Source organism: Mesoplodon mirus (genome assembly GCF_964341445.2).
Source record: "Mesoplodon mirus genome assembly, chromosome: 2".
NCBI classification, from domain to species: domain Eukaryota; kingdom Metazoa; phylum Chordata; class Mammalia; order Artiodactyla; family Ziphiidae; genus Mesoplodon; species Mesoplodon mirus.
The window spans coordinates 145,856,338-145,870,762 of record NC_138977.1 but is presented as its reverse complement, the minus strand read 5'-3'; the positions used below and the strand labels follow the sequence as shown (position 1 = coordinate 145,870,762).

The window sequence follows — 14,425 nt, the reverse complement described above, 5'->3', positions numbered from 1 at the left end:
ATGCAGATTTTGGAAGACTATATGGAAAAAAAGACACAAAGAGTACAAGAGGCTGTGGACACGGAAGCATGTACAACAGAAAATAGGGAATGGAAACCTTTAGTTGGATAGTTCAAGGGCTTTTGAGAAAGTATGCATCAGAAGTTACCAAACAGTCCCTCTTTATCTTTGTGACAAATTAGCACGTTTTATGTTAGTTTTTGTCTACTCTCTTTCTTTGCTTCAAAAAGTTTATTACAACTAATTATATATAGACTTTACTTGGCATCTAGCTGATAGAAAGTAGAGCTATAATTCAAATGGGGGAGTCCAGTTCTAAAATGTCTCCACTTGGACACAAATAAGAAACATTGCACTCTGATGCTCTTTCAGTTTCTCCTCCCCTCCACAGAGAATGAGACTCTCAGCTCTGGCCTCTCGTGCAGAACACCTTGAGCTACTCGGCTGACCTGCTGCGGTACCGGACTTCCCAAAGTTACTCTTTGCTCTCCTCCCCCACTCCCTTTATTTTTGGGAACACAAGCAATGAACATCACACATGGTATTACGGAGTTACATCTCTTCTACACACTATGAGCAACTTAGAAGCAGGGACAGTAGTCCTCACATTGTCTTAACAAAACACAGGCATTTAATCAATCTTTGTTGATTGAAAAAATAAGTGAATGAATGATGTGGTCTCTTCAATATTTAGATATTACTCTGCAAATTCTCAAAAATGTTAGCTCTTAGCCTAATAATGACTTCAGGCAAGAGTTTTAGTACCCTGTATATGTCATACAAATTTAAGTCTTACTGATTTTTAGCCACACGGGACCTGAAAAGATGATGAGATGATGTGACGGTCAGAGGCAGCTAAGCTATCATACACACATCAGACATTTACACACACACACACACACACACACACACACACACACACATACATTTTATCTTATTTGGAATTTTTTTTCCTTCATCCAAACCTGATAAAGTTGCTATGAGGGAGAAAGTATCAAATTGTACTACAGCAGTTTCTACTCTTATACAACAAATTACACAATCTTCTTGGAAGATGCAGAAGAAACCTTTTTCATTAAGGTTATTTATGGCAACGGTCTATTTATAAAAAAAAGTTTTGAGGAAACATGATTAAAGGCACATATACAATAGAAATGCTAAGGCAAATGTAAAGAACTGGAAATCACTAAGAAGGTCAGGGAAAATAAATGGTTATATTAGAATATCTACCCTAAGTAGTATCTTAGTAGTTAAAGCTAAAAGAAACATTATGCGTTAGACTGCTTATAGCAACCGACTCTAGGAAACCAGCTAGTGAATCTTTCTACATGTAAGAGACTGAATCATGCAATAATGTCTCCAGTTAATGTTCTACACAAGAAAGAACTTTCTTCATAGTGTTTTTTCTTAATTGAACCATTAATTAACAGCTTAGGGCAAGACATTAAATCATAGTTAAACAAAAGCGTTCTTAGTGCAAGTGTAATGTGAAGTTGTACAGGTCAGGTATGCAATTTTCTCGTGAGTTAACTTAACGTAAGGATATTCCAAGAGATGGCAGAATGAATAACAATTCTTTATGCTGGTGGTTCCCAAATATGGATAATCAGCAGAGCAAACTGGGGAGCTAATGAATCAGGATCTCTGGAAGTGGGGCCAGAGATCTGCATTTTAAAAAAGTACCCGCCCATTAATACGTGACTCCATGACTTGGGGCATGCCTGCCTTCCCGGTCTTCCGCAGCCGTGGAGTCCTGTGTGAAGATGGGCTGGGAGAGCAATCTGCCAGCAGGCACAGGGCAGTAAGCACCACTAACATTATGTCCAACAGTGTCATTTTATAAAGGTAGCTCCTTAACTTCATATAAAGACGGTTCTTGGGGCTTCCCTGGTGGCACCATGGTTAAGAATCCACCTGCCAATGCAGGGGTCACGGGTTTGAGCCCTGGTCCGGGAAGATCCCACATGCTGTGGAGCAACTAAGCCCGTGCACCACAACTACTGAGCCTGTGCTCTAGAGCCCACGAGCCACAACTACTGAACACATGTAACACAACTACTGAAGCCCACGCGCCTAGAGCCCGTGCTCCACAACAAGAGAAGCCACCACAATGAGAAGCCTGCACACCGCAATGAAGAGTAGCCCCCGCTTGCCGCAACTAGAGAAAGCCCACGCGCGGCAACAAGGACCCAACGCAGCCAAAAATAAATAAATAAAATAAATTTATAAAAGAAAAAAGCTATAAAAAAAGTTCTTTACCTTCTCTAAAGGGAGTTCATTCTACTTTGTAAGAATAATGCTACTTATTTACTTTGATATTTGTAAAGTTATTCTGATTAGTTATATTTAGATATTAGCTTCTTCTCATCTTTAAACTTCAGTGTAAAAGTACATGCTACTCTAACATTAAAAATTGCAAGTATAACAAAAAATAACATGCAAAAGACATGAAAGTAGATTGACTGAAATGCACTGGCCTCTGGCAAATGACAGGCAGCTGAGAACACTGACAGCGCAGTTATGGTACTGAGCAACCTTGAAGAACATCATCCTTAATAAGAACACAGTGGTTTTCAGTCATGTATCATAATATCACATTTTAGATATGTGGAATGCATGTACACAAGCTGCTTTATATATTTTTTCTTTCAAGGCTGCTAAGCAGCCTCTAGACCTCTTGTGGACTGCCAGTGTGGAACCCATTGTGACAAGACATTATTGCTCCCTTTTAGAAACGATATATTGGTTTGAGCTGGGATTCTGGATGCGTGTTTTAATGAAGCCTGTATATTCTTTCATGGATGAAACTTCCTGTGTGTGTGTGTGTGTGTGTGTGCGCACACATGTGCCTATCTGTCTTCTTTAAAATTTATTTACTAGCAACTAAAGAAGAGCCATGCTGCGCTCTTCTTTCCACTCTACTGTCTTAACTAATGATTTATTGGCTTATGAATATCCACTCATCTTTCAGGAATGAACACGTGAATACAATGTTACTCCCAGTACTAACTTCTCAGAGTAGAAAGACTTGTAGCGTCATATATAACTTATCACGTATCAGGAAATTTACATAGGAATTTCTAGACACCTTATTGGAGAAGAGAACAACAATTGCAAAACTCTTTCAAACTGAAACAGAAGATACTTGTCCTTAGCAGTGTGGAATAAAATAGAAATTCCCAAGTCTTTCTGTAGCCCAAACAATGATCACTGCTGGCTTCCACGGGATGAAACTTAACATCTCCAAATCGCTTTCTGATGTAAAATTTATCTTTAATTTTATGTTAAATTAACTTGTATTGAGGCTTTTTGAGGGATATCTACAAGTCTTTGTTCCCATGAGTGAATACTCTGAAGACCAAAGAACCCAGGCAAGAATCACTATACTGGAACCAGACTATAATGTTTGGTCATAAAATTTATGTGGAAGTATTTCATTAACTAAACTCTGTAGGGTTGTTGTTGCTGTTTGTTATTACTGCTAGCCATTTTATCTTAAAAAATAATTCAGGGCTTCCCTGGTGGTGCAGTGGTTGAGATTCCGCCTGCCGATGCAGGGGACACGGGTTCATGCCCCAGTCCGGGAAGATCCCACATGCCGCGGAGTGGCTGGGCCCATGAGCCACGGCCGCTGAGGCTGTGCATCCGGAGCCTGTTGCTCCGCAGCGGAAGAGGCCACAGCAGTGAGAGGCCCGTGTACCGCAAAAAAAAGAAAATAATAATTCAAATGTAACTTTAATAATAAAATTTAAAAATCAATTTTAGGAACTAGCTGTCTGGGCCAAAGTAGTTTGACTCTTGTGCTAAGGTAATAATGATTAAGAGTAAGCACTTTCCAACCATCCTGCCTTCCTCAGATTAATGTCTTTATTACTATGAAAATGACCAGAGTCCCTCGGGCTCAGCTTCCCAACCAGAGAGTTGGCCAACCCCACTCTGCTTCTGGCATTCAGCAAGGCCCCAGGCAGCATTCACTTCTGTCACTGACTGTGACGACCTTGCACTTGCATGTTTGAAAGCCCCAAGGAAGGAAAGAGATGGAGATTTTTCTTTTCATATCTGGTAGTTCAGATATTGTTGAAATAATTTAAAAATAGATCATATAAAGTTCACATAAAAGACAAAAGGAGGAGCTAAACTGGAAACCCCGACAAAATCAGTTGCTCAGATGCTAACAGTGCTGGAATGTAAACGCTGGGAGCAAGCCGTGGTTTGGGCCGCTTCCTCCTGAGATTTGTAGGGAAGTATGAACAGCCTCCAGCAACCTGCATGTTTTAATGAAGGCTGTATCTTCTTTCATGGATGAAACTTCCTCTGTGTGTGTGTGTGTGTGTGTGTGTGTGTGTGTGTGTGTTTAGAATTTATTTACTAGCAACTAAAAGGGCCTTCTTCTCACCTTTAGTGCTTCCATGCCAGCCCGGATGACAGGAGCAAAGACGGTCTCATTTTCATTAGAGTCTGCAAACATCTCTGGAATCTGGTCCAATAAACTGCAAGAAATGAATGAGCAAAAGGTTTTAAATATTTAGCATATTTGTAATAAACATCAGGAAATAAATCACGAACACTTCAGGCCTAAATACATATGGTGTTTTTTTTACACTGAACACCTGTGGGTGAATTTCAGAGGTCATTCCTCAAGGAATGATATCCTGGCATGATTTGGCACCAAAATTTATGATTTGGTTGGAACATTTACAAAATCACACTCTTTATAGATTTGTTTTTCTATTTACTACATTTCTGATCTCTTAGACTATAAATTATGGAACAGTGGCTATATCACCACCAAATACTCTCATGCACACTCAGGAAATAACTCCCTTGCATTGCCTTCCAGCAAAGAGAAGGGACTGGTAGGGTTGAGTATGTGTATTAAAAAAATTTCCTCCTTTTAGATACCAGTCCGCAATGAAAAGAGACAGAACTAACATAAATAATAGAGTTTTATAATCCATGTGTTAAAACCCCCTTGCTAATGACAAAACAAAATATGTGTGATTGAATCAAAACATTAAAAAAGAGAAAGACAAATTATCATATGATATCACTTGCATGTGGAATCTAAAAAAATGGTACAAATGAACCTATTTACAAAACAAAAATAGTCACAGATGTAGAAAACAAACTTGTGGTTACCAAGGGGGGAAAGAGGTGGGGAGGGGTAACTGGGAGACTGGGATGGACATATACACACTACTATGTATAAAACAGATAGCTAATAAGGACCTACTGCATAGCACAGGGACCTCTACTCAGTGCTCCGTAATGACCCACATGGGAACAGAATCTAAAAAAGAGTGGATACAGGTATATGTATAACTGATTCCCTCTGCTGTACGGCAGAAACTAACACACCATTGTAAACCAACTCTACTCCAAGAAAGATTAATTTTAAAAAAACAGACAACTGATTAGGATCTAAATTATAAAGCACTCGATATTTACTTGTGAATCACAGATTGGGATTCTTGATAGCTGACAAGAAAACCATCCAACAGAGGAACAAAGACCTCGCTGACGTCGGTCACCACCATCATCTGGGGCCGTGCCAAAGTGCTCTTTACATTAAAGAAATGGAGGACTTTGTTGTACGTGATGAAACCGACTCGAAGTGAGGAAGTCTCTTCCTGACCTTCCCTGTGAGAGAGAAAAAAAGGGTTTGACGTTCTTCCATAAAGTCCTGAGAGAGTGGCTTCTATGAGAAATTCAGTAAGAATACATTCTATAAAATATAAAGAAGACATGTTTAGGGCCTCCCTGGTGGCGCAGTGGTTGAGAGTCCGCCTGCCGATGCAGGGGATACGGGTTCGTGCCCCGGTCTGGGAGGATCCCATATGCCGCGGAGCGGCTGGGCCCGTGAGCCATGGTCGCTGGGCCTGCGCATCCGGAGCCTGTGCTCCGCAACGGGAGAGGCCACAACAGTGAGAGGCCCGCATACCGCAAAAAGAAAAAAAAAAAATAAAAAAAAAAAAAAAAAAAAAAGAAGACATGTTTAAAAGTTTGGTCTTAATTATTGTTTACAGGATATAGATAATACTGAGTCACAGCGGTAGGGGATGGGAGATACTACAAAACTAACAAGTTGATTTAAAAAAAAATTCTCAAAAATCTAGGTAAAAAACCAAATAGATATTATGAAAACATTTGCTCATATTTTTCTACTATATTCTAACCATAGCAATTACAAGGTGTTCCCCCCACCACCACAAACAAGCTAGGTTTATTACAGTCTTTAGAAACAAAGCTCTCAGAAGGTCAGAGTAACAAATGGCATATCTGAAGCAAGAGAAAGGCATATTCAGATTACAAACAGGACAGCTATTTTTATCAAGAAAGGACTTGCTCCTCCTGTGTGATTTTTTTTTACACATTCTCAAGACTCTCAATAGAAAATGGGCTAGATTTTGAAAGCTATATACCATATAAACATATAGTGTGAATACTAAAATAAATCACATACACGAATTGACAATGTAATTCTTATTAGGTAACCATTTGTGATGGTCATGGCTAGAGAATAAAAGCAATAAAATCTCCAAAACTGTAACAAAACGTAAAAAAAATTTTTGTGAGGAATTCCAGGACAAGGCCTTAATCTTCCTGATAAAGGAGTACAAAGGCATGAATATTGCTGTTAAAGTCTATACTAAGTATATTCAGAGTTGAGTGGTCTAGACTCGTTTTTATTCTCACTGTCTCTCCTTCCCCCGCCTCCTTCCACACCCCCTCCTAAAACAATACACCTAGGTACTACTGATGCTCTTACTCATTTTCAGCAGCGGATATAACATAGTGCTCAGCGGCTACATGAAAGCCATTTTCTTTGACCCTTAGATATCGGTAAAACTTATTTTGCTTCGGGGACCACTTCTGTGAAAAAGAACCTAGTTTGCTCAGTTTCTACATTTTGCACATGGCCTAAAGAGTTACTTGAGTACAAGAGAAAGGACAATGGAAGTGTCTGAAGTTCCCACCGAAGACTTGCCAATTTCCTTGATGTTTCAGCAGAGTACAGGCTGACAAACTATTCACTTTAACCTCTGTCCTATTTCTTCTCTACTTACCTTGCTAACTGAGGACATTTGCTCTTCACTGTGGCCTTGATAAATGGCCGGGCAGTTTAAATAGATCCTCATAATCCCAAAAGCACTTGGTAAATGTTTACATTTTGGACTCTTGCAAAATTTTTGGAAATGGGAATCCTTATCCTTTGTAGCTACACATACACAGACATCACACACACACACACACACACACACACACCCCTCCACAATCTAATCTGTATGACTTTACGCAACCAACGACCATACTATACTGTATCCGTGTTCCCCTTCCCCCTCCCTATTTATTAGAATTTTACTCTTCAAGGCCAAGCACAAATCCTCCTTCCGTGAAGCCTTCCCTGATGCTACCAACCAGAAGTTATTTCCTCTTCCTAAATTTCTACAACTCATTCACATTTGGCTCTTGGTAGAAAGTGCCTTTTAGTTAACGTTTCAGGAATCCCTGACAATAGAACAATAAAGGGCAGGGCTCAAGGCTTACACTCTCTGCTCCTGGAGGGCCAAGCTCAATGTGGAGAACAGAGGTCTCGTTGATGTGGACACTGTCTGAGAGGGCAAGTTAGAGCCCAAACTGATAAACTGATTTGTCTGCATCCCTTCTCAGCTCCAGTGGAGTGATGTCGCCTTGGTAGTTTAAAATCAGCCCAGCTGGAAGTATTTATACCACAGGAATGAGCAAACACTACAAATCAAGGCTTTATTTATTTGAGAGCCAGTTTTCCAGCACACCACTGGTTAAGCTCCCATGTCCCAATAAACCTTTTATTACATAGGGTGAAAACTGTCCAGCAAACCATGAAGGGGATTTATTCCTTTTAATAGTTAATTTGGAGTCAACCAAGGCAAAAGACACAAAAGAAAAATTAAAGGGAAGAATCTGGATTGCTATTCCCCATTAGATTTGGACATTTTTAGTGATGGGAAAAGAGTATCCTGGGATTCATAGGGTTCACTTAAAATCTAATTAACATTTTTTATAAATATCTAATCAGGACATCTCACATTATTACAAAATAATAGTAGTGTTTCCATTGGAACAACTCTTTTTAAATTTGAGAAACAAAGAACTATCCTAAAATTTTCTTTTTCAACAGTATAGCTGCCCTGTTACATCATATCCAGGAGAAAACAAAACCTCAGTCGTTCCTTCATTTGATTCTACACAAATTTTGTAAAGTTATATAAGGGATATCTTAATAAAGAACATGTTTTGTTCCATTTTTCAATGACCCCTTCCCTCAACAGTTGCCCCTATTATTATAATGGAATGAATCTGACAGAGCAACACTGAAGATATTAGTAACTAGAAGAACCAGAATATTCCAAACTCAAGCATTCTGAACATCTTAGCTACAGCAGCATTAAAAACAGACAACCAGAAAAAAGTCCGAGAGTTTGATCTGAGTAACGAGTGAAGCACTTCAAATCTTTTCTTTCCTGTTCCAGGAAGTCAGACAGAAAATTCTGGCAACCTGGCAATATCAAAGATGCAAATTCAAAGTTAAAGAGTAGGAATGGGCTTTCCCTTTTCAAAAGATTAGCTGAGAGATGAACATACCTTAGATATTAATCAAGACTTATATACTATGCTTTAAAAACACTGCTTTAGTTCACAGAGTAAATCAAATTGATGGTAATCTTACCATCGGAAATATAAAGTTATACATACACGCAACCCAAAATAAATTTCAGGGGAGAAAAGAAAAAACAGATTTGTTTTAAAAGATAAAGAAAGAGAAGGTATTTTGGCTTGAATAAAAACTTTCAAGAGAGTTACTTGAAAAGTGGCGGGGAATAGCCAGCAGTATTCTCCCCCCCACCCCGCTCCCCATCTCTTGCCAAAGCCACACTTCTGCTCCAATGGGATATAAAGGTCATGATGACACCTAACAGTGTGATTTCATAACTTGCATCAATAGGTTACAAGCTTCATATCACCAGTGTGCTGAAAAGAAACAAGGGGTTGGTAAAGTGACTATGAAAATAGGTTATGAGAAACTAATTTGAACCAGTTTGAAGAGAGAGAGAGAGAGAGAGAGAGAGAGAGGGAGGGAGGGAGGGAGGGAGGGGGAGGGAGGGAGGGAGGGGAGAGAGAGAGAGAGAGAGAGAGAGAGAGAGAGAGAGAGAGAGAGAGAGAGAGAGAGAGAGGCCACTTCCAGAAATTAGAGTAGTTTGCTTTCATACAACTCAAGTTCAAAATGCAGATGTAGTGTTAAAGCAGCCCTGGGGGAGGTCTGTGATCAAATATGCCATTTTAGGCAGAAAGTCCATACTTGTCAAGGTCCCTGAGAATGAGGTCACAGAAACTATAGTCACAACAGTCGGCAGGCGTCAGAGGCCTTTCTTTTGCCCCATCTTCAACTTGCTCCCAGCTCATTCTTCATTGTAGAATTCAGTTTGAAATCACCTCAATGTTTTTTAAACATCCCCACTGCTTTTCCAAACCATCCTTGAGAATATTATGACTTCAGCTTCATGGATACAAACAAAACTACTCCTGGGAGGTCCAGAGTTCGCTCAACTGAGCCTCACAGGCACCAAAGCACCAGCCACATGTGGAACAAATACAGAGGAGTGGGCACCCGAGGACCTGGGGAGACCTAGGGGCTGCGGACAACTCGCCCCTCAAAGCATCCCCTTTCAGAACAGAGGTTGCTTATGTTCAGAACATAGGGAGGGGTGGAAGATGTTAAGACTGGTGCAGACACTAGGTTTCAGACAATCTTTTCTAGCCTCTTTTATTTTCTTAAGCATGTCATCTTCTCATAAAGGAAAGCTTTCTCCCTGCTCACAAGTCTCCTTACTAGATGCTAGTTCCCAGCCTAAACAACTAGTTTGTACACGATAAAACATAGTCATGTTTGCTAATATACCTTTCCACCTTTCCTTTTATGCACTGCCCCCTGCAACAGCAGGACAAATGATGTACCCTGTGCCCTTAAGTTACAGGACATAGAGGCAGGAAAGCTGCAGAGGGGTTAGACAGGGTACTATAAGGGCAAAAGGGAATTTGGCCAAAAAGCCACGGGGCCTGCCACGAGACAACAGTTCAGTTTCCTGGCATCCCTTAGAACTCTCTACCACGCCCAGCAACTACCCGTTTTCTGCTGGAAAATCAGTTTTTGAAAAGTGAATAACAGACTTCCAAGGCCTTTTCCACCACACTGTTGGGATTCTCCTTATAATTTAGAGTGGATTTTTGAATGTTGTTTACCGTGGCATTATTTCTTATCAGTTGTGTTTCTTTTGCTTTGTACAAAAGATCACTCTGATTTTTTAAGGATTGTTTGATGCTGTTTATAATTGTTTATAAATTATAAACAATTATCCGATGTCCCCATTAGCAAAAGAGACCAATGGGCCATTCAGCACTTGTTTTCTGGCCAATATACTAATTCAGCAATATTGTATAAGTTACAAAAAGAATGGCAGTTCCCTTACTTCGGAAGTTTTTCCAGCACAGTCTTCAGTTCTTCACATATGAGCTTCACAAGTCCATTCTTAATGTTACTATATGAAACATCAATCATGAAGATAAAGGCTGGTGGGTTGGGAGGCTTATTCTTCTACAAGAAAGCAAACAAACACACACATATAATTATGATGTACATACATTTCATAATCAAATTAAAACACCCAGAAACTCTTTAAGGTCATCAGACATCTCATTTAATATAACGTGTGGAATTAAATCATTTTCTGGAACAGTCTCTGATGCTATAAAAAAGATAAAAGCTGTTTATTTTCCAGGCTATGACCTGGGTCCCACTATTGAATTAGACAGGATTATGACAGCTAGCAGAGAAAGGCTCAGAAGACCTCATTACCACAATTCCCCAAAGGTGAGTACAGTCTTGTGGCGACCTTGCTTAGAACACTCTGCCTTAGGGGAAGAAATATGTCTGGAACCCTGGCAAACTGTGGCCCAAAAGAGTACAAAACTATAATTAGTGTTTGTTTTTGAAACTGAAGTAAAACTTCATTAACTTGATATCACCATTTTCAACTCTCTTCCTTTATAAGCTCTTCAAAGATATGAAATTAAATACTAAAATATAATTGTATACTTAAAAAATTGTGCTGTATTATTAAATATATACCTGTTCCTTACATATTTATGGTAAAAAAAATTGAATTCTGGGCCTTTTCTCTGTTTAAAACAATCACTATAACATAAAGCAGCTGCTACATAAATGTTTTGTAGCTTTTGGTCCCTTTACTGGCTGGTGTTCAAACAGCTCTTAGGAAGCAATTCTTCAGTTGGATCTTACAAAATATTTAGAAAGTAGAACCACAGGCAAACAACATTAGTGACTCACACTAGAGAGTAAAGAATTAAGGCTAATTTAATCTTAACTTTGTGATAAATGAAAAAAATGTTCTAGATTAAATTTTAACTGTTATAATTATAAAATTAGATAACACTATCTCCAAATTAAGTTACTAATTCATCCTATGTCCACTACAGGGCTAGATGTAACATTCCTCTAATAAAAGTCTTTCATTTGAAAAAGGGAAAAAAATTGCAGGACTTGAAAATTATCAACCTGAAAACTTCACTGCTTTGCCACATCCAAAATCAGACCAACAAACAAATGTAAGAACTCTGTTGCTGTCTACATGAGCAATGATTTTTTTTAATTAATTAATTTATTTATTTATTTATTTTTGGCTGTGTTGGGTCTTTGTTGCTGCACGTGGGCTTTCTCTAGTTGCGGCCAGTGTGGGCTACTCTTTGTTGTGGTGCGCGGGCTTCTCATTGCGGTGGCTTCTCTTGTTGCAGAGCACGGGCCCTAGGTGCGCGGGTTCAGTAGTTGTGGCTCGCAGGCTCTAGAGTGCAGGCTCAGTAGTTGTGGCACAGGGGCTTAGTTGCTCCATGGCATGTGGGATCTTCCCAGACCAGGGCTTGAACCTGTGTCCCCTGCACTGGCAGGCGGCTTCTTAATCACTGCACCACCAGGGAAGTCCCGTGAGCAATGATTTTTATTGCAAACCATTCCTGATTCCCACCTAATCTAATTCATAACAGAAACTTATGCTGATTTACATAGAATGAAAATAACAATCGTTTCCACTAATTAAACCAAAACTTGTGACCAATCCAAATGTGCCTTACCATTCTTACATTCTCTCCTAAGTTCAGCATCACCAGTTCCCCACCGAATATTTTTGATATCTCCAACCTACACGTTTCTACAGAATGCTTCACCGTAACTTGTTTTCTATGTATGCAAAACTAATACATCACTCCTCTATAAATAGCGTTCTCTTCCAATATCTCTATCAATAACATCACTACACGTCAACCCAAAGGCTTGAAAACATGAAATTAGATTTGACTGTTCTTTTCTTTCCATCACCAAGTCCCATTGATTGATTCTTTCAAAATGCTTCTTTCACATGTTTTACCCCATCCCCACTCTTAACCACCCGGAAGTTTGTCATCTAGACAACTGTACTGGCTTCATCCCTGGCTGCCTTAATCGATCACTCTGCCCATTCAATCCAGCTGGCTTTGTCCGGCCAACCTTAGCATGTATGAACACTATAACCTGGTTTACCGTGACATCTTGAAGCTCACAGATCTCCTGGCTGCAAACTACAGTGGTTTGAAATAAAACCCAGCTCTCATCCTTAATCTCTCTTATCTCTGCAATATTCGGCCTGGCAGACCATTTTCCCTTTTTCAGCTGCCGAGGCACCGTGGTGTCATTTCCTCTCCCACTTTTCTGACTGCTGCTTCTGTTTTTCATTTTGTTATCTTTCTCCAAAGGATACCCCCTTCTCTTTCCTTACCACATGCTCCATCACATAATCTAATTTGCTCATTTTTAACCAGCACCTCTCTGTAGGCGACCCCTCAGATTCTCTCCGCATGGTCTGTCTTCTGATCTCCCGACCAGCTTTCCAATCAGCCACAGCACACCTCCACGGCAAGGCCCCGCCAGCACCTTACACTCAAAATCTTAGAAGTGAAGACAACATTTCTCCCACTATGCTGGCCTTTTCTACAAGGAACTTACAGAAAACATGATCCTCCAGAACGCTCTGGGCTTGACGCCTCATTTCCTCTGTGGAATTGTTCATCCCCCTTACTATCCACACCTAGTTAATTGTGAAGCCCTCAGCGGCTCCTTCTCGTTCCAGTACCCAAATTTAGACCCTCATTTTCATCCTTTTTAAAAACTATTTTTAATTGTGGTAAAACACACAGAATATAATTTACCATCTTAACCATTTTTAAGTGTGCAGTTCAGTGGTTTCAAGTACATTTACGTTGTTGTGCAACCGTCACCACCATTCATTTCTAGAACTCTTTCTATCCTGCAGAAATGGAAACTTTGTACCCTTTAAACAATCATTTACCATTTCCCCTGCTCTCTCCAGCCCTGGGAATCACCATTCTACATTTCTACTTTCTGTCTCTATGAATTGGACTACTCTAGGTACTTCATAAAACTAAAATCATACAGTATTTGTCATTTATGTGATTGGCTTATTTCTCTTAGCATAACGTCCTGAACATTCATCCGTGTTGTAGCATATTTCAGAATTTCCTTCCTTTTTAAGGCTTAATAATATTGCATGGTATGTATATACCACATTTTGTTTATCCATTCATCCATCTATGGATACTTGGGTTGCTTCTACCTTTTGGCTATTGTGACTAATGCTATTATGAACATGGGTGTGAAAATATCTCTTTGAGATTCTCTTTTCAATTATTTTGGGTATATACCCAGAAGGAGAATTGCTGGATCATTTGGTAATTCAGTTTTTAATTTTTTGAGGAATTGTTATATTACCCTCATTTTCTCTTGTTTCGACTACTACATTAACTTCTAATACCTACCTCTCTACCTCCAATCTCCCTCCTCTCATTATACAGACTGCTGTCAGAATAAACTATCCAGGGCACAAGATAGATCCCAAGGTTACTGCCTCTGAGGACAGGAAGTTTCCTGAGTCCCCAGAGCCAAGCACAGAGCATGGCTCAAGAGAGCGCTCAAGACTGTTAGATGAGTGAATGAATGTGTAGATGGATGGATGGATGAATAGAAACAACTCCCACTTTGCCTTTAATTGTCCTCATGGGCTACTGAATTAGTACAATCCTTCAATGGCCTGGCATTTGAGACTCCCCATAATACTCATTTAGCAAACATGTATAAAAGCCTAAGAGATCAAAGCTCTGATGCCAAGCCTAGTGGAAAATAAAAGGATAGTCTGTGTCTCAAAACAATTTTCCAGCTTTACTTCCTATTATGCCGCAATACACATTCCTCCAACTAATTTAAGTGTTTGCCATTTTCAAAACATTTTCTATCCAGAAGTCACAATCTAGTGGGCGTGGGCCA

General features: G+C 39.7%; 1 protein-coding gene across 2 annotated transcripts in view; it reads right to left on the bottom strand.

The window, feature by feature from the left end:
* SEC24D (SEC24 homolog D, COPII coat complex component) overlaps positions 1 to 14,425 on the bottom strand; it is a 119,214-nt gene that overhangs the window by 22,271 nt on the left and 82,518 nt on the right. For both annotated transcript variants that reach the window (XM_082600376.1, XM_082600377.1), the window contains exons 11-13: positions 10,509 to 10,633; positions 5,449 to 5,640; positions 4,397 to 4,490 (exon numbers count right to left, since the gene is read on the bottom strand). In XM_082600376.1, the coding sequence (XP_082456502.1) occupies positions 4,397 to 4,490; positions 5,449 to 5,640; positions 10,509 to 10,633 (411 nt within the window). The remainder of the gene's footprint in view (positions 1 to 4,396; positions 4,491 to 5,448; positions 5,641 to 10,508; positions 10,634 to 14,425) is intronic.